The sequence below is a fragment of the Hevea brasiliensis genome, chromosome 1, assembly GCF_030052815.1.
Source record: "Hevea brasiliensis isolate MT/VB/25A 57/8 chromosome 1, ASM3005281v1, whole genome shotgun sequence".
Classification (NCBI taxonomy): Eukaryota; Viridiplantae; Streptophyta; class Magnoliopsida; order Malpighiales; family Euphorbiaceae; genus Hevea; species Hevea brasiliensis.
In genome coordinates, this window is record NC_079493.1 from 25,198,520 (window position 1) to 25,220,219 (window position 21,700).

The window sequence follows — 21,700 nt, forward strand, 5'->3', positions numbered from 1 at the left end:
CAAGCTCTGAGGTTCTTATGCTGACCAAAAATATCTAAATAAGATTCATGTGTAGTGCATGCTTAAATTGTTCTTAGACACTATCCTTGTTGATAACTTAATGTTGATATTGATTCCCAGAGGTCATTGTACTTCTGTTTCTACTTCACTCAGTGCCAGGCACAATATTTTTTCTGGCCGTGCTCCCCCCCAACCAAAAAAAAAAAGCACATTTTGTTTGAAACTTGAATGGTAATTTCTTCTGTCATTTTTCTATCAGAAAGTTTGGCTGCTTACAAAAATAGAGTTGTTATATATCTTCTTGATGGTTGATTTCTGGCCATGGTGATTGCGAGTACTGTGAAGTAGGCTTTAATGTATATATTCCTTTACATTTGGCTTTGTTAACTTTGAAGAAATTTTCATTGGTTGGTTTGAATTCCTTGCATATTCACTTGATGTGGATGATATTTATGTCATATTTCAAAGTTTGAATTTGTAATGACAATGATGCGTGGTGTTCTTGTTGCTTGCAGGTATTTGATTGTTGGTTTGAGAGTGGGTCAATGCCTTATGCTTATATCCATTACCCATTTGAGAATGTTGAACTTTTTGAGAAAAATTTTCCTGGGCAATTCATTGCTGAAGGGCTAGATCAAACTCGTGGATGGTGGGTTCCAAATAGTATTTTGACTCTTTAGTCTTAAACCCAAACTATATGTTTGATAAGGCTACTTGGATGGGGTTGTGACATTTTGACACCTAACATTGATGGAGAAAATCAATGAAGGTTTTTGAAGGTGGGAGAGTCCAACCTGGAGAAACATATCATGTTCAATACTCATACCCCAGTCCATGTAACAGACTTGATGATTCCTGGGTTATATGATAGATTCTATTGCATATATGGCACAACGAGCTTTCATCAGTTGTTTCAAATGTTGTGGTTTAAAAACATGCCTGGATCATTTGCCATCACGAAAAGAAAAGATACATGGGTCTATAAGATCATACTATGAGGATTTTATTTAGGTTTCATTTATAATCTTCTAGATTATGTTTTCTGAGAATCTTCTTGTGTCTAAAGAACTTGAATTCCTATTGAATATGAGGTCTGTTTCTTTGTTTTACCATACACGCTGAGAGTCAATTTTCCAAAGGGAATAACTCAATAATCCATTTGGCATTGTAGGTTCTATACTCTTATGGTGTTGTCTACTGCATTATTTGGGAAGCCCGCATTTAGGAATCTTGTTTGCAATGGACTTGTCCTGGCAGAGGATGGAAAAAAGATGAGTAAAAAATTGAAAAACTATCCATCGCCTATGGAGGTCATCAATGATTATGGAGCTGTAAGTCTATTGAAACAATGCAATCTATGTTGAATACTACTTTCCATCCTTATATCTTGTTATGGGCCTTTTATTTTTGGGAATCAAATTGCTTGTTCTTGTTTATTCTCTAGAGTTGGCTAGCATTTTCTTTTCATTCTTGTTAAGGTCGATTTATTAACCTTTTCTTAAAATCCAGGATGCTTTAAGATTATACCTTATAAACTCTCCAGTTGTGCGTGCTGAAACCTTGCGTTTCAAAAAGGATGGAGTTTATGGTGTGGTTAGTATTTTTGCTCTGCTGTTTTGTATTGGCTTTTGCATTTAAGAGAGCTTTAATTGAAATCTGTGTCTTTCTCTCTCACTCTCTTTTAATTATGTAAGCTCAAATATTCTTGTATGTGTGTGTGTGTGTATTAATCCAATATTTCATTGTTTGTAGGTTAAAGACGTCTTCCTTCCATGGTACAACGCGTATAGATTCTTAGTACAGAATGCTAAGAGGCTTGAGGTTGAAGGGCTTGCACCATTCTCTCCTTTTGATATTGGAACACTTAAAAATTCATCTAATGTGTTAGATCAGTGGATCAATTCAGCCACTCAGAGTCTTGTTCATTTTGTCCGCCAAGAAATGGATGCATACCGACTTTACACGGTTAGCTGCCTTTTAAGCCATTATTCTGCTGTTATCATCTGAAGTTAAATAAATAGCATATTGATTATTATTTAGAACTTTAGAAGCTCAATAGGGTACTTAATATGTAATTTCTCATGTGCAATGGCATTTATGTGCATCCTTCTATATGTATCTTTTGCAGGTGGTTCCATATCTCTTGAAGTTTCTTGACAACCTTACAAACATATATGTGCGATTCAATCGCAAGAGATTAAAAGGTCGTACAGGGGAAGAAGACTGCCGGACTGCTCTCTCAACTCTTTACAGTGTATGTTGATACCAATTTTAGTATCATAATGTTACCATTAGACTGCTTGGTGCATGCTATCAATTATATATCTTTCAGCATGTTTTGTTTATGACGAGTGGTAATTGATGATGTCAACCTGAATTAATTTTGTTATGGTTCATTGTTTATACTCATTCCTTTTTGGTATACGTGCATTGTTTCTTAGTTGATCATGATGCATTGTTGTTTGAACTTTCTTTGGATGTTGAAAAGAGTAACTTTCGCATAATCAATTAAGTTTTCATGCATGAGTGGTGATTTAAATGGAAACTATGCAAATGTCATGTTATTTTGTTGAACTGTTAGATGTTTAAGCATTGCAGTGGTGGGAGAAAATCTTTTAATCCTGGTTCCTTTGGTTACAGACTCCTGCTCCATCTCCTTGTGTCTCATATCCATGTCAATAATTGTTCTTATATCCATGTCAATAATTGTTTTTCTTTTTGTAGGAATTGACAAAAAGCACTTTGGACTGGTTTAGTTCCTCTTGGACACAACTTGATGCAAAACTTTTAAATAAATAAAATTGGATTTATCATTCCATTATTATTACTTTTTTCAAGTTTAAGGTGGTAAATATGGTCTTGAAATCAGAGAGGAGCATGTCCAGGGATCTGAATTAAATGAATGGATGGTAATTAATGTACTTATGAACAGTTACGAACTTGGGAAACGTGAGAAAATGCTTTTAGGTTTATCTTGGTCTTAATTGTTGGGCTGAAGGAACAAGAGAAGGGTTTTCTTGATCTAGTTGAAATTATGTTAATCAAAATCTGAATTGGTAGTCGAGTTGGGAAGGACGATGGTGTATTGTTCAATCTGTTGAAGTCACATTGCATGACATGAAGAAAATGTAACTGAGCAATTGATGCAAACTGCTGAAATGGGTTTAGGGTTGAATTGGCATTATGCAAATATAGAGTTGGATTTTTACTTGGAGCTCTGTTTAGTGAAGTTAATGAAGCTTAGTAAATTATGCAAGTTGTAGGTGGTGGAACATTTTTATTTTATTCCCAGTTGAATTTGACTCTCTCTCTCTCTCTCTCTCATTTTACTCCGCTGAGCATTAGTCCGAAACTGGTTGAGTCATTTGTGTCATCTTTTCCTTGAAACGCTGTCTATGGTCATATCCTCCATGAGATTTTTGATATCATTTATAGTGATAAGTCATCTCAAGCAGTTTTCGTTCTATATTTTCGTCTTGTTGTTTTTTTTTCCCCTCTTTCATTTGATCTCAATTATTCTTCCTCATATATCCCAATGGCTATGTTGCATATTGTTTAACCCAAATGTCCTTGTTACTTTCATCCGTTGGTGCAGCCTCCTCTACCCTTTCTTGTTTTGTTTTTTCTTTTCTTCCATCACCTCTTTGAGAGAAAATTACATCCTCTCTGTCCAGCCAGTTGTCTGCAATTATAGGTTAATACTTGAGATATTTTTCAAAAATTACAACCTCATTCCGCCATTTAACCCATTGTCCTCATATATTTTATGGCTAGGAGATATCATCTCTTTTCCTACTTAGCTTTATATATTTGATTATGTCGCTTGGTTATTCTGGTATGGAGCAGAGATAACTTTGAGTTGTTTTTCAGGTGCTTTTGACATCATGTAAGGTGATGTCACCATTCACACCGTTTTTCACAGAAGTCCTATATCAGAACATGCGGAAAGTTTCTACTGGAGCAGAGGAAAGCATTCACTACTGTAGTTTTCCTCAAGAAGAGGGAGAGGTATTATTATTATTATTATTATTATTATTATTATTATTATTATTATTATTTAGTTCTATGAAAAGTCTAATATGGTTTGGGAACTTAAAATTTGTGGTCAAGTTGGATATTAAGGCTTCATTTTATTTGAATTTTGGAAAAGTTTCTTTTTTAAAATTGGGGATGCATTATAAATTGTCAATATCCCATATTAGTTTGGGATAGAGGTAATGTGTCCCTTATAAAGTTTTGGGCATTGCTTCCCTCTTGAGCTAGCATTTGGGAGTGAGTTGTGTCCAGCCTATTTTCTTAAGATAGTATTAGAGCCTTCCAATTAATGTTGAGCCTCCCATAAATGTTTCACACCCTTGCTGTTTGGTCCTGAGCATGAGGGGTGCGTGTTAACAATAGAGTAAGGAATCACAATGCAGCAATTTGAGTAGTAAACAAAAGAAACAGAGCAGAAATGGCAGCAAGAGAAAAAGAGAATTTTGTTCAATAATACCTAAACCCAAATGTACAAGAAACAAATATTCTATTAGAATCCCTTAATTAGTGTAAATTAGCTATAAATTAGAATATAATTAGGAATCATTGTATTTATTAGTTTCCTATTTAGTCTTAACTTTTGTATATAAATTAGAATCTTGTAAATCATTTTTTGTATGAAGAAATATGAAAGAAATTCTCTAAATTCTGTCATCTACTTGGTATCAGAGCTGTGCCAAATTTTTTTTGCGTGAACAGTGTAATTCTGGGTTTTTTTTTTTTTCCCTGTGGGTCAAGCTTCTACGTCGTCCTAGGAAGGGAGGTGACTGTCACCACCACCTGAGGAGGAACGACACTAGTCGATCGTGCCTCTTGCTGACGATCTTCCCTGTTTGGCGTGCCTCAAACCAACGTGTTTCCTCACCTGGTTTGCACATTATTTTTTTGGTACCTTCCGTTGCCTAGTTTCGTGCTTTCTGCCTCGGTATCTATACCTTTAATTGAAAAATGACTGATAGAAAGAAGGAAGCCTCTGAAACAAAGGCTGAATTTGTCAGTGATAATCCCTCTTTACAAATTAGTCCTGTAAAATTGGATGGAATTAATTATTTGGCATGGTCTAGATCCTGTCTACTGTTCATTCAGGCTAGAGGACTGCTGGGGTATATCACTGGAGATAAGAAAAAGCTAAAAAGTGCTAGTTCTACCCACAATCAGTGGGAGTCGGAGAACTCTCTTGTTATGTTATGGCTCATCAATTCTATGCAACCTCATATAGCTCGTGGGTATTCACTGTTGAACAGTGCAGCTACCATTTAGAGTACTGTTTCTCAGACTTATTCTCAAGTTGGGAATGATGCCCAAGTTTATGAGCTCAGAAACAAGGTTCATGGAATGAAACAAGGTGAGTTGACTGTTGCTCAATATTATGCGGAATTGAGTGGTCTATGGCAAGAGTTGGATTTCTATTACTTTCAGGCGTCATATCCGGCTGATGCAGTTAAGTTCCATAAATTGATTGAGAAGGAGCGCATGTATGATATTCTTGCTGGGCTAAATGAGGAGGATGATCAGATTCAGGTTCAAGTATTTGGTGAGGATCCTTTGCCCACCTTAAGGCAGACATATTCTTATGTTCAGCAGGAAGAGAGCAGAAGGAGTGTCATGATCAATTCTACAGCTGTTGATAAGGTTGGGCTGACTGCTAACTCATTACAAGAATAGTCACATGGTCCATCAGATAAGGATCACTTGCATTGTGACTACTGTGGGAAATCCCGGCACACCAAAGAACAATGTTAGAAGCTGCATGGTCGCCCAACTAAAGGACGTGGAGGAAGAAGGATGGGCTCTGCTAGACCACAAGCAAATGTATCTGAGGCTGTGAGTGTTTCTGAAGATACTGCTATCACTGGGATGTTTTTCAATGAAGAGGTACAGACTCTAAGGCGATTCTTGTCACAACTTGAATCACAATCCACTACAGTTGCCTCTTCTAACTTTGTCAACTCAGGTAATGCTTTTCTTGCCAATCATAATAATTCATTTTGGGTTATAGATTCTAGAGCAAACAAACATATGATAGGCTCTTCGAATAAATTCATATCCTATTCTCCATGTTCAGGCAAAGAAAAAGTCCGCATTGCGGATGTATCCTTATCTAATATTTCTGGAACAGGTTCTGTTAAATGCACTCTTACTATAAGTCTTAGTTCTGTCTTACATGTGCTTAGCTTTCCGATTAATCTTTTGTCTGTCAGTTCTATCACAAAAGCTCTCAACTGCAAAATTGAATTTTTTCTCACTGTGTATTTTAGGAATTGAAAATAGGGAGAACGATTGACAGTGGTAGACTGCAAGATGGGCTATATTTATTGAATGATTGTGTTGAGCAAGCCATGTTGGGACGGTCTATGGGTGTTGAGGAAGAAATTATCCAGTGGCATAGGAGACTTGGACATCCTTCATTTATGGTTTTAGAGAAACTTTATCCTCTTTTGTTTAAGCAATGCAAAACTGAATTGTTAGTATGTGATGCTTGTGAGTTTGCCAAACATACTAGACAATCTTATCCCACAATAAATAATAAGGCTTCAATTCCTTTTATGACTATCCATTCTGATGCATGGGGGCCTATTCAAACTGTGTCTTTATCGGGTTATAGATGGTTTGTGACCTTTATTGATTGTTGCAGTAGATTAACTTGGGTATATCTGGTGAAAAGGGAAAAATGAAGTATTTTCATGTTTTCAGCAGTTTTACAAAATGATTAGCACCCAGTTTGATGCTTATGTTAAAATATTGAGAACTGATAATGGCACAGAGTATATGAATGGAGTTTTTCAGGAATATTTGAAGTCACATAGAATTTTACATCAGACTAGTTGTGTTAATACTAGTGCTCAAAATGGAGTGTGTGAGAGAAAAAATACACTTACTTGAAGTTGTTAGGTCTCTTATGTTTACAATGAATATTCCCAAACCTTACTGGGGGGATAGTATTCTTTCTGCTGCTGTAGAAAGAGATGATTCTCATTGACTTTCAATTAATCTGTACATGGGTATATATATACAATTGATTCCTATAATTGTGTTCTACTAATTAGGAAAAAAATCATAAATAAGAAATCCTAAATAGGAATACAGAATACAGAATATACAGAGAAATAATATAGTGATTGACTTTCCATAACATAGTGATTGACTTTCCATAACACTCCCCCTCAAGTTGGAGCATAGATGTTAATCATGCCCAACTTGTTACAAATGTAGTCAATCCTAGCTCCATTCAGAGCTTTTGTGAAAATATCTCCTAACTGCTCTTCAGTTTTGATGTGTCCTGTTGAGATGATCTGTTGTTGAATCTTTTCACGAATAAAATGACAATCAATCTCAATATGTTTGGTCCGCTCATGAAACACCGGATTAGAAGCAATATGAAAAGCAGCTTGATTATCACACCACAATTTCACAGGCAGAGAGGTCTTAAAACCGGTCTCATCTAGTAATTGAAGTATCCACATTACCTCACATACTGATTGTGCCATGGCTCTGTATTCGGATTCAGCACTAGATCGAGAAACTACACTCTGCTTCTTGCTTCTCCAAGACACCAAATTTCCTCCAATAAAAATGCAATATCCAGTAGTTGACCTCCTGTCAACCTTAGATCCAGCCCAGTCGGCATCTGAAAAACATTCAACATTCAAATGCCCATGATTGCCATATAGCAAACCTCTTCCTGGAGCGCCCTTCAGATAACACAAGATTTGTTCCAAGGCTTCCCAATGAGCAACAGTTGGGGAAGACATAAACTGACTTACCACACTAACGGCATAAGCAATGTCGACGAGTGATCGTAAGGTAGTTCAATTTTCCTACCAATCTCTGTATCTCTCTGGATCTTCAAACAACTCACTATCCCTACTTGATTTGTAAAGTTTGAGTCATTGGTGCGCTACAAGGCTTAGCACCTAATTTTCTGTCTCTGTCAATAGATCGAGGACATATTTTCTTTGAGACAAGAAAATACCCTTCTTACTTCTTATAACTTCGATACCCAAGAAATACTTTAACAATCCCAAGTCTTTGGTCCAAATCGAGTTTGGAGGAAGGTTTTAAGAGATGAAATACTGCAGAGTCACTCCGTGATGACAATGTCATCCACATAGACTACCAAGAGAATTAGACCAGCCTCAGATTGCCTATAAAATAATGAGTGATCACACTTACTCTTTTGCATACCAAATTCCTGTACTGCTTCACTGAATCTCCCAAACTATGCCCTAGGACTTTGTTTCAAGCCATAAAGAGACTTCCGAAGCCTACAAACTTTACACAACTCACCCTGAGCAACAAACCTGTGGTTGCTCCATATACACCTCCTCCTGAAGATCACCATGAAGGAAAGCATTCTTGATATCCAATTGATGCAGGGGCCAATCATATGTAGCTGCTAAAGAGATAAACAAGCGAATAGAAGTAAGTTTAGCTACAGGAGAAAAAGTATCAGAGTAATCAACCCTATATGTCTGAGCATATCCTTTTGCTACAAGGCGTGCTTTTAACCTAGCCACAGAACCATCAGGATTTACCTTTACTGTAAATACCCATTTGCATCCAATAGCTTTCTTACCAGTGGGCAAAGGCAATAGTTCCCATGTACCATTAGCATCTAAAGCCTCCATTTCCTCTTTCATAGCATCACACCAGCCAGGATGACACAGTGCCTCATTAACAGTATTAGGGATAGGAACAGAGTCTAAAGAAGTAACAAAACATCGAGAACAAGAAGACAATTGATTATAAGAAACAAAAGAAGAGATAGGGTAAGTACATGAACGTTTACCTTTACGAAGAGCAATGGGTAAGTCTAGATCAGAATCATGATCAGTATGAGGTATAGGATCGCCCAACGAAGTAGCTGGTGGAGGATCTGAGTCAGGAATCTCCAATCTCCTGGAATAAACATGAACAACAGGAGGTCGAGTAGGTCTAGAGACGAAGGCAGTGTGGGAGAGGACTAGACATTGGTTGACAAGATATATTAAGAGATCATCCTCCTCCCCCTGACTCTCATACACAGATGATGGAGGAAAAAATGGAGTGGACTCAAAAAATGTGACATCTGTAGAAACAAGATAACGATTAAGAGTAGGAGAGAAACAACGATACCCTTTTTGGAGCCGGGAGTACCCAAGGAAGACACATTTGAGAGATTTTGGATCCAATTTAGTAACCTGTGGACGAACATCACGCACAAAACAGGTACAACCAAAAATACGGGTTCAATAGGGAACAAAGATTTTGTAGGAAACAAAGCAGTATAAGGAATATCCCCATTAAGGATAGAAGACGGCATACGATTGATCAAAAACATGCCGTAGAAGCGCATCAGCCCAAAAGTGTTTAGGTACTTTCATCCGAAAAGAAGAGCACGAGTTACCTCAAGAAGATGACGATTTTTCTTTCGCCACGCCATTTTGGGATGGGGTATCCGCATGTGAAGATCGATGAAAATGCCATTTTGTGTCATATAAGACTGAAATTGTGCTGAAAAATATTCTTTGGCATTATCACTTCTTAATATGCGCACAGAAATATTAAATTGAGTTTTGATTTCATTACAAAAGGCACAAAAGATAGAAAACAACTCGTAGCGATTCTTCATTAAATATAACCAGTAACACGAGTAATCATCAACAAAAGTAACAAAATAACGAAATCCAGTTTTAGATGTAATAGAACAAGGACCCCAAACATCAGAATGAACTAACTCAAAAAGGGATGAAGCCCGTTTATTGACTCTAGACACAGAAGGCAAACGATGATGTTTTGCAAACTGACACGACTCACATTCTAGTGCGATAAAGATCAAAATTGAGGACACGACTTCTTCATGGTAGACAAAGAAGGATGACCAATCTACAATGAGCTTCAAGAGGTGTTAAGGTACTGGAGCAAACAAGCGACCGCGGTACATGATTTTCCAGAATGTAGAGACCACCTGACTCGCGTCCTCTACCAATAATCTACTTCGTCGTAAGATCCTGAAACAAACATTGGTCAGGAAAAAAGGAAACAGAACAATTTAAGGTACGAGTAAGTTTACTAACAGAAAGTAGATTAAAAGAGAATTTTGGTAGACACAAAACAGAAGACAAAGAAATTGGAAGTCGGGTTGCGATTCAGCCTAACCCATGACACAAGAAGTAGAACCATCGGCTAAAGTGATGAGGAAGTGAGATTAGGTGAAAGCGGATAGAAGACTAGAATTACTGTCATGTGATGCATGCACGGAATCAATAACCCATTTGGATGAAGAAGACACAAGGCATGTAGTGGATTTACGACTCGTGATCGCGATGTGAGGAACCGGTAGGCTTTAGAGATGCACGATCTTTGGGAAAAATTGTGCAAAATCCTCTGCAGATACTAAAATAGTTTTCTCAGAGGAAGATACTGTAGAATTCTCTGCTGCCATATTTGCCATCTGTGATTGCTGATTTTTCCTCTGAAGTTGCGGACAATTATATTTTGTATGGCCAGACTCATGGCAATAATAGCAAATGACTCCTCTTGAGTCCTGATTAGAACTAGCCTCTCCATTACGCTGATTACTTTTGTTGCCTGTAATTCCTCCTCTACTTCCTCTTCTATTACCCTGTTGTCCATTTGGATTACGGCTAATAAGAGCACTACTGGCAGGCTGTGAAGATTGAGTACTCTCTGTACGAAGGACCCGTGTGAACGTTTCATGCAAAGAGGAAATCTCAGAACTGGAGAGAATCTGAGATTTAGCAGTCTCATACTCTGAAGGAAGGCCTGCAAGAAAACTCATAACAGCCAGTTGCTCCCGTTGGGCCTGCTGAACTTTTCCATCAGGACTAAAAGGCAACAATACATTAAGTTCCTCATATACCCGTTTAAAATTCATAAAATAAGCCGTGAGAGACTTATCCTCTTTCTCAGCACGGTAGAATGCTTTACAAACATCATAAATACGGGAGATATTCCCTTTACCAGAATACAGAAAATCTAAGTAATCTATCAATTCCTTAACAAATTCACAGTGATTAATTAAACTAATTACCTCACTATGAATCGAGTTCCGAAGCTGCAAAAATAACCAAGCATCCTCCCTTAGTCAAGTTTGTCGTGTATCATCAGTGGGTGGATCTTTAGTAAGGTGATCATCCTTATCAATGCTACGCAAATAGACCCTAACAGTCTTACTCCACTCCAGGTAATTCGAACCATTAAGTTTGTGTTCCGTGATCTTAGTCATCACCGGAATCACATCAGAAATAACATTCTTATTGTCTGCCATTTGTTGAGACAAAGAAAACTAACCGAAACGCTAATCCAAAGTGCTTATAGCAGCAAAATAACCCAAAATAACAAATCAAGCAAATACCGAAATAGGATCTGAGAGCCAAACCTCAGAAGTCCTTTAATGGTATACTGGATCAGGTAACAGCACACAGTTGTGGAATAATGGGGTTGAAACGGTCGGTCGGCGGCCAAGGTCTCTCCTGAGCTGGGTAGTGAGAACAAATAGTCACCCTAGATTGATGACCTGCTCTGATACCATGTAGAAAGAGATGATTCTCATTGACTTTCAATTAATTTGTACATGGGTATATATATACAATTGATTCCTATAATTGTGTTCTACTAATTAGGAAAAAAATCATAAATAAGAAATCCTAAATAGGAATACAGAATACAGAATATACAGAGAAATAATATAGTGATGGACTTTCCATAACATAGTGATTGACTTTCCATAACAGCTGCATATCTTATTAACAGGATACCACTCCGGACTTTAGAGTTTAAGATTCCTTTAAAGGTTTTGCAAGGTAAAAATTCATATACTGTTCCTCCATAGGTCTTTGGTTGTGTTTGCTTTGTTCATCAGCCTAATAGGGGAAAGTTTGAACCTCGAGTCCCTCAAGTGTATCTTTATTGGTTATTCCAGTACTCAGAAGGGGTATAGGTGTTACCACCCTCCTACACGAAAATATTTTGTGAGCATGGATGTTACCTTTAGGCAGTGTTGTTAAAGGTGCTCGAGGCGCCCAGGCGAGGCAAGGCGCCCAGGCGAGGCAAGGCGCCACTCTCACGCCTCGCCTGGCACCGCCTGGTTCCCTTCAAAGAGGCAAGCGCCCCGAAGCAAAGAGGCTAGAGGCCCCTTGAGGCGACACCTCTGTAATGCAATGACAATTTTTTTTTTAATTATTTAAAGCCAAATAAAAGAAAAATCCCTAAGCCACCTGCTTCAATTTTCACGAGAAAGGAAGATCAGCACTCTCAAGTCTCAACTGTGGCATTCAGCAGCTCTTTCAGGTCTCTCTCTCTCTCTCTCTCTCTCTCTCTCTCTCTCTCTCTTTCTCTCTCTCTCTCTCTCTCTCTCTGTCCCTCTTTCTTCTTCTTCTTCTTCTTCTTCTTCTTCTTCTTCCCCTATTCACATTTCTGACACAGGAAACCTTTTTTTTTTTTCCTTTTCCTCTCCTCCTCTAGTGCTGCTGTATGGGCATTATTCACCAGGGAAACCTTTTTTTTTTTTTTTTTTTCCCCTTTTCCTCTCCTCCTCTAATGCTGTTGTATGGGCATTATTCTTCTTCTTCCCTATTTGTGCTACAGTATGTTTTGTGTACCTTTTTTTTTTTCCTTTTCCTCCCCTTCTTATATAATTTTGCTGTATGGGTATTAGGTATGCAGTAGTCTTGTTAATTTTCTATTTTGTTCAGTTTTTTTTTTATATTTTTTATTTTAATTGTTAATTTGTTTACTTTTTTATTCTTTTTATTCTTAATATTTTGTTGTTAATTTGTTAATTAGTTGGTAATTAGTTGTTTAAATTATACGGGTAATGTTAATTTGTTAATTTTTTTTACTTTAACTTTGTTAATTTATTAATTTGTTATTATTCTTGTTACTTTAACTTGATATTCTTATTGATTAGTTGTTTAATTTATATGGGTGGTGTTGATTTGTTTACTTTCACTTTGTTAATTTGTTCTTATTTTTGTTAATTTAATTTGATATACTTGTTAATTAGTTGTTTAACTTTTATAAATATTGTTAATTTATTGTTATTCTTATTACTTTAACTTAACATTCTTGTTAATTAGTTATTTAATTTATTGTTTAATTTGTTAATATGTTAGAAGTATACACACATATAATTTAGGTAATTTAGACTACGGCGCCTTGCTTTAAAAAGGTCTCGCCTCGCCTCTCGCCTCTCGCCTAAGGCCATAAGGCCCCCTGTCGCCTTAGTGTCGCCTTTCGCCTTGATAACACTACCTTTAGGGAATCTGAATCTTATTTTCATCCACCTCTTCAGGGGGAGCATAGGAAGGAAGAAGAGGTGTCTTTCCCTTCTTATTTGTCTTCTCCCAACTTTCAACATCAAAGGGAAAATCTGGGTTTAAAGCCTATACCTAATAATGATACTCAGGGGGAGTCATCTAAATCTCGAGGGAGACTAAATAGATCCGATTTGAAAATCTATACTCGGCGGAACCAGACAGATATAGCCATTGAGGAGGACGCTGCTGATCAATCGGAATCTCTAGATTCAATTCCTGAACATCCTGAGGTATGTGATGAGTCTCCTTTGGTTCTTGAAGAGTCTAATTTTAATTCTCAGTCTACTTTTCCTTCTTCTGATAATGATCTTGATATTCCTATTGCTCTCAGAAAAGGTGTTAGAACTTGTACTAAACATCCCATCTCTAACTTCATTTCCTATGATTCTTTGTCTCCATCCTATAGAGCCTTTCTATTGTCTGTTTCTTCTGTTTCTATCCCACAAGATTGGAATAAAACATGTCTTGATCCAAAATGGAAGGCAGCCATGGTGGAGGAGATGAAAGCACTGGCAAAGAATGAGACATGGGAACTTGTTACTCTTTCACTGGGAAAAAAACCAGTTGGATGCATGTCACGACCCAACCTATGGGCCGGACCAGCACTAGGACCTGGGCCAGCCTAAAGCCCTCGAGGCCCGTAGTAAGCCTAACTATTCATTAACCCAATTCCAAGGCCCATTTGGGCCCAATTTCAAGAAAACAACCGGACAGAGTCCGGCCATAAAGTGGACCTTTCAACGGGAAGTTTTTGACTCACCCGACCTGTAAACACAATAAACAATCCATTTGGGAGCTCAGCTCACCCTCCACATACTCATATCATCATAAAGATAAATGGGAGCTCAGCTCCCTCATTCAATCCATCAAACATGCATATAATAATTTTACAGGTCCACAATAATAATTTAGTTTACAGACCCAAATGAAATAAATATTTCTAACACATGCGGAAATTCTAAGATTTAACAAGATTATACTAACATTAATAATCGACCTGCGAGGAAGAAAGCAGGTTAACCTCAAAAATATCCTCCTGTGGCCTGGAAAAATATTGAACAGGAGTGAGCGTTCGACTCAGAGAGTAAAATATCAATTTTAACCATAATCTCTATAACTATCTAGAACTAATGCAACCTGTGGAGTGAAATGCAACATCAACAACATTTTCACATCATAACATCAAAAAGGTAATTTGGAGCACTCACGCACCCTGTAGTATCAATCATAATATATGGGAGTTGATCCCTATCTGACTCTCTTAAATCCAACTTTGGTGCGTGAAGAACTCAAGCCGGACTTTCGCTTAATAAACCAAATCGGGGGTCCCAGCGAAGAACTCAAGCCGTGACTACCCCCCGAAGGATCGGGTCCCAGCGAAGAACTCAAGCCGTGACTACCCGTCCTATCCATAGTCCACACCACATCACACGCACGCCAACGCACGCACACTGCTCCAAATTACCACAACAACGTACATGGCACTTTCACAGTTATGAATGCAACATAAATCGTGCCTAAAGTTTACCTACATAGATATATGCATATAAGTGATGCATGGGCATGTTTGAACATATAATAATAGTGAAATTACAATTAAAATTAATATTTTACTCACAGACTTGACGGTGGTCACTGAGGTGGCTGGGCGGAGGAAGAAGGCTGTCCCGGCTCACCTGACAATTTTATTACAATCATTTAATAAATTTGACTAAATACAAACAAAGAAAAAGACCAAATACGTCCTAAGTCGTGCCGAAAATCCGGCAGAATCTCCCCTATACCTAGGACCTATCCAACCTGCAAAAGGGCTAAAAACACACTTCTATGTTCACAATCCATATATCCACAACTCAATCACATCATACAGCCCCTCCTGGGCCCATCAAATCAGCCATCCATCACAATATGTAAAATTTCAATTTAGTCCTTATAATTGATCATTTTTGCAAAAACTAACCAAATAAGCTCTAAAAATTCTAAAACTTTGCCCCGCGGTCCTTAGCAATATTACTAGGCTATTGCAAAAAGAATCATAATTTTCTAAGCTACCACGAATATTTTATAGATTTTTAATCCTATTTAAGCACTAGAAAATTACGAAAAAGCAAGGTTCGGGTTTACCTTTGCGATTCCGACTTCGGGGATGCGCTCGGGACGTCTGACAATGGGGGGGGTAGCCAAAACCTTGGTCCAATTCGGAGACTTTTCCAGTGCGTACCGGAAATTCACTGGCCAATCAGCCGAATTTCCGCGAATGGAGGATACCTACACGAAGCCCATAACACGGGGGTTAGTACATAAATTTTTCAGAATTTTCTAAGCTCATTAAATGCTCGGAAAAACACTGCGAAGTTCCGTGGGACCCACCGAAAAAACGGTGTGGAAAAAATTCGAAATTTATGTCGCCGCGAAGCTCTCGACGAGTGGAGCGCTCGGGTACTCTCGGTTTTCTCGTGGGGTTTACGGTTTGTGAGAAATCTAGCCCGAAAGTCAAAATGGGCTAAAAACTTCTCGAGCAAAAATTGGACAAACCGCTCGATGGATTTTGGCGTTCTTGGTGTCTATGGAAAGCTCTCGCCAAGTAGATGATTTTTTACACAAGACCCAGTCCAATTGGTGGCCAGATCGGCCGGATTTTGGCCGGGAAGTTCAAGCGTCGCGCGCGCGCTGCGCGTCCCTTCAGAGGCCGTTTTCCGGCGTTTCAGGCGGCGGCCGGCCGTGGGGGAGGACCGAAGTGAGACGCCGGCGTGGTGGGAAGGCAGGGGAGGCGGCGGCGCAGAAAGGGGAGGAGGGAGGAGAGAGAAAAGAGAGAGAGAAGGGAGAGAGGTCGACGCGCGCGGGAGGAAGAAGGAAGAAAAAGAAAAGGCTTGTTCGATTCGACCGGTCCGATCTGGTCCGGTTCGATTCGGCCTGTCCGATTCACGATACAAAATTTTGAATTTTTACTCTGCCTCGGGACCGAAAACGAGGTTCAAAAATTCCGAAAAAATTTCAGAAAACTCAGAAAAATTTGTAGATTCCAAATATATTTTTAATTTTGCCACGTGGTCTTTAAATTAATTTTTAAAAATCATCAAAGTTTGTATTTTCGGAAAATCGAACCCGATTTTTAAAATCCGAAAAATCTCAAATAATTTCTTAAAATTTAAATAAAATTAAAATATCAATATTACTCATAAAATAATAAAAGTTAAAATCTTGGGGTGTTACAATGCAAGTGGATGTTCACTGTGAAACATAGAGCAGATGGTTCAATTGAAAGGTATAAGGCTAGCCTAGTAGCAAAAGGCTTCACATAGATGTATGGGGTAGATTACCAGGAAACCTTTGCTCTTGTTGCTAAAATGAATACCATCAGAATTTTACTATCATGTACAGTAAATCTTGAGTGGGATTTGCAACAGTTTGATGTAAAAAATGTCTTTTTACATGGTGATTTGGAAGAAGAAGTGTATATGAAAATTCCTCCAGGATTTTAGGATGAGAAGACCAGAGAAAAAGTTTGTAGATTGAAAAAAGCACTGTATGGCTTAAAACAATCACCTAGGGCATGGTTTGACAGGTTCAGTATGGCCATGGTTTCCTGTGGATAGTGCCAAAGCAATGCTAATCACACCTTGTTTATAAAACACTGTAAGGGTAAGATCACTCTGCTTATTGTCTAAGTGGATGATATTGTGGTAACTGGTGATGATAGGGAAGAAATGGCTCATCTAAAGGAGCGACTAACACAAGAGTTTGAAATCAAAGATTTGGGAAGGCTAAAGTATTTTCTTGGAATAGAGGTTACCTGATCAAATAAAGAAATCTTTATTTCTCAAAGGAAGTACATACTGGATCTATTGGAGGAAACATGAATGCTAGGTTATAAACCAACAGAGTCTCCTATTGAGGCAAATCACAAATTACAAGCTGGAATTGGAGAATCAGTGGATATAGGGAGATATCAGAAGTTGGTTGGCAGACTGATTTATCTTTCGCATACAGTGGGTCTAGTGAGTCAGTGTATGCATGATCCTCGTGAACCTTATTTGGAGGCTGTTTTCCGCATCTTGCGATACTTAAAATCTGCACCTGGGAAATGACTTCTTTTCTCAAAGCATGACCATCTTCATATTAAGGGCTTTACAGATGCAGATTGGGCTGGATCTCTTGATGATAGGAGATTAACATCTGGTTACTGTACTTTTGTTGGTGGTAATCTAGTCACTTGGAGAAGCAAGAAGAAAAATGTGACTGCTAGATCGAGTGCAGAGGCTGAGTTTATAGCAATGGCTCAAGGTATTTGTGAACTATTATGGTTACGAAAGTTGATGGATGAATTAAAATTGCTGGAAGCTAGTAGTTTGTCCTTATTTTGTGATAACAAAACTGCCATCAGTATAGTTCACAATCCAATTCAGCATGATCGGACCAAGCATATAGAGATTGACAGACACTTCATAAAAGAAAAAGTTGTCAATAGTTCCTTAAGCATCTCTTACGTAGGGTCGAAAGACCAGTTAGCTGATGTGTTCACTAAGGGATTAAGTTGTAAGGGGTTTCATACTCTAGTTTGCAAGTTGGGCATGTGCAACATACATGAACCAACTTGAGGGGGAGTGTTAGAATCCCTTAATTAGTGTAAATTCCTTAATTAGTGTAAATTAGCTATAAATTAGAATATAATTAGGAATCATTGTATTTATTATGTTTCCTATTTAGTCCTAATTTTTGTATATAAATTAGAATCTTGTAAATCATTTTTTGTATGAAGAAATATAAAAGAAATTCTCTAAGTTCTTTGTCTTCTACATATTCCCTCACACCCCAGTAGTAGAAAAGCTGCCCCCAAGCTATACTAGCTGGAAAATTACAAATTCAGTTGCTCCCCACACTCTCACTCCCTTCTACTCTATATAGTTTTGTAGTTGCTGCATTCACATGCATTCCAGAATTCCCTCCAACAGAAATGGGTTGAGCTAACTGATAACTTCCATTCCTTCTAGAGGCTTCTTGGTTCTTGTGGAATAAACCACCCAATTCTTCCTTGGGGCTCAGTTGGATAATTTTCTGTATCTCTCCTGAAATTTTGGCTTGTCCTCAAGGCTGTAATATGAAAACTGATTATGAATATCAACGAAGTGCCTCCAAATGGTTTGAATGGCAGAATGAACTATGTAATGAGTGTAAATTCAAGGAATTTGGTCTCCATTTTGCTGTATGATCCCTCTTTTCCATGTTAGAACTGCCAATACATCCCTTGAAATTCCCCTAATTATATCTTCAATAACTGCCTTAAGAAAAATTGGTACTGTAACCTGCACTATCCCAAACAAAGATGGGTTCCTTTTAATGCAAACTTGTCCCTTTTTGTGAATAAGATGTATCGACAATTTTCCCACATTAATCAATACCTCTTCCATGTTTCCTAACCAAGTTATTCCCAAAATGAGATCAATTCCTATGAATTGAAAAATAAAACAAGTCGTTTATAGTTGCAAGCTACCCAAACACAATCTTAGTCGGCAGCATATTCATAGAGAATGGAGCTTATAGCCATCCCTCAATTGAATGCCAAAATAAGTGGTAGAGGCTACCTGAAGTTGAAAATATGAACTCGATATGTGTTAGAGAATAAAGTGTTGCCTTGCTATCTGGTCTCATTGTGGGTGGTGGTTATATCTGATCCCCTCTCTTTCATTATCCATGATTGTGAAATTGCAACCTATGAAATTAATTTCAACTTCATCTGATTAAAAATAGCATCGTGAGGTTTGCTGGAAATATGTATCGTTCTCCTTTGTTTGGAGAAGGTTGCTTGCATTTGAAAGCGAGACGGAAGCGATTTGAAGGTTGGATTTCAAGACTTTTCTAGGGCTTCATACAAACATACAACATGTTTTATGATCCTAACCAACCTTAAGCACCTTAGGCATGTTAAAACACACTTTTAACATGTATAATCATTTCATTTGCCATTAATTATTGTAGTTTAACAATTAAACTAATCAAACGCTAGCTTAAAAGGGGTTTAGAGACCTCTAACCTGAAGGGGTGCAGAATCACACTTCTTGCTCCCTTTGGTAGTCTCCAAGAGCTTCAATTGTGGCTCTTCTAGCTTGTCCACAACAAGGTTCACCAAGCTCCACCTTTAGCAGCCTCTTGCCTCTCCTTTGTGATATGCCAACCACTTTTGTTGAGGCTTTGCTTTGGTGGGTTCACTTGAATGTATATGAACTAGAAACCCTTTCTAGTGATTTTTGACTCAAGAAAGAAACAAACTTTCTTTGAAGTATCAATGGAGGAATTAAGAGAGAAAAATAACTCCCCTTGTTGCCGTACAAGGTGGGTAGAAGGAACAAGAAAACAATTTTCTTCTTATCTTGAAATTATATACAAGAGACAAAATGCATTAAGTGATTACCACATGTCTAGATCTAATTTAATCTAGCTTTTTATGTGTCTTAATCTCATTATGACACTTGTCAAGCCTAGATTAAATCATTAACAATTGATCTTCCATCAATAAAAGACAAGTAACACACATCTATAGGTGCCAAGTGTCACCATGAGAAATTTTCATTTTGCCCTAGTATTGAATTTTGAGTTCTCAACCCAAAATAATAATCTCTCTCTCAAATTAATTTATATCACACATTAATTAATTAATTAATTAATCTCTATTAATTAATTTCACAATTAAATTCATATTTAAACTCTTTAAAATATAAATTCAATTTATATCATACATCCAATGTCCAAGATTTGGTTTCAAGTCATGCTAGGGGCGTTGCAATCTTATTGCAAATTAAATCTATTTAATTAATTATTTAAACTCTTTAATTAATCAATTAAATTATAATTAACTTGGTGATAAACTTATGTCAGTGTGTGACTTACTAGGCTTATTACTAATTGGCAATGAGAAATGATATCAACTCTTAATATCATTGGAACTCTTTCAAACCGCAAATGATTTCCCAAATCATTTTAGGCATCTCATAGGCCATGGTTGACACCTAGCATAGCATGCCATAGCTATCCAATTAGTAATAAGAAATATCTTAAAATGAATCTTTAATCATGCGTCACCATACACTAAAATCCTTCCATATTATGTACCAATTTCATTAAGGATCATGGTTGAGTCAAACCCTTTATCATGGAATCTTATGCACTCATTTGAAATTTGATTCTCGACACATAAGACTTTACCATTAGGAAACACCTTTCCTGACAAAGTCATTCGTCTTGGTCAGAAACTTAATCTTGTCAAGAACAGTTTAAATCCGCATAGGATTTTTAACCCTGTTTACTGAAGGCTACAGATCCCCTCTTGACTGAACACCTATCTCAACATATAACTAATATGAGCCAATACACACCGGTATATCCATACACAGTATAGATATGTAAGTGGTATCAAATTCAAACCAGCTATATATGAGACAATCGTGTCATCTCAGGTTTGAGGATTATATGCACTAGTATGACACGGATAATATTTTATTGACTCGAGTAAACGCCATGTTCATATTATCTGTTCATCACAATTTCGACCTACTTATCTCATAAGTGCCCACTGTATTTATCCCGATATCTCATATCAGATGATATAAGACTCACCATTTCATACACATCAGTATCTCACATAGTTATTAAAGGCGCGCCTCAGGCACGCCTTAGGCTCAAGGCTCACCAGGCTCGAACCCTAGTGCCTTATGTGCCTAGGTGTGCACCTTTGTTCCAGGCACAAGATTCTAGAAAGGCATGCTTTCTTTATTTTTATCTTTAACTAGTACTTTCATTGGCAAAAAGGACAGCTACTTAAATTCAAACCAGCAAACTCAATTCAAGATATATGCCAAAGGAAAAAAAAGAAAAGCATCACATTTATTTGATTTTTATGAACTTTTTAAATTTTTTACTTTTGCGCCTCACCTCACTTAGGTGCGCACTTGCGCCTTGCGCCTTGTGCCTTGTGCCTTGCGCCTAGGCTCTAGGACTCATTGGCGCCTTAGTGCGCCTTGAGCCTTTAATAACTATGGTATCTCATATTGATCAATGGAGATAAAAAGAGGTAACAACTCTTTGAATATAATGTGCCCGCCAAAATATCCTTTAGTTGCGAACTCTGATTTATAGCAAATGTCCCATATATTCTGTTACTCATATTCTTATCTCATAAGAATAGAATATATTACATATTATTATTGGACAATTTCAAATAAATATAATATTAAACATACACAACATTTAAATGAAATGTTTATTGCCATTAAATATTTATAATGTTATTTACAAGTTACAAGATTAGTGTATGCTCTAGGGCACACATAACTAACAGCATCATTGAAGGA

General features: G+C 37.5%; 1 protein-coding gene and 1 long non-coding RNA gene across 2 annotated transcripts in view; both read left to right on the forward strand.

The window, feature by feature from the left end:
* LOC110643925 (isoleucine--tRNA ligase, cytoplasmic) overlaps positions 1-21,700 on the forward strand; it is a 43,874-nt gene that overhangs the window by 15,117 nt on the left and 7,057 nt on the right. Inside the window, exons 11-16 of the mRNA XM_021796462.2 lie at positions 516-649; positions 1,172-1,331; positions 1,510-1,593; positions 1,753-1,965; positions 2,129-2,254; positions 3,871-4,008. Coding sequence (XP_021652154.2) covers positions 516-649; positions 1,172-1,331; positions 1,510-1,593; positions 1,753-1,965; positions 2,129-2,254; positions 3,871-4,008 — 855 coding nt within the window. The remainder of the gene's footprint in view (positions 1-515; positions 650-1,171; positions 1,332-1,509; positions 1,594-1,752; positions 1,966-2,128; positions 2,255-3,870; positions 4,009-21,700) is intronic.
* LOC131179119 (uncharacterized) lies at positions 4,776-6,582 on the forward strand. Its single transcript, XR_009148105.1, has 2 exons — positions 4,776-5,989; positions 6,294-6,582. It is a non-coding gene; the product is annotated as an uncharacterized LOC131179119 (long non-coding RNA).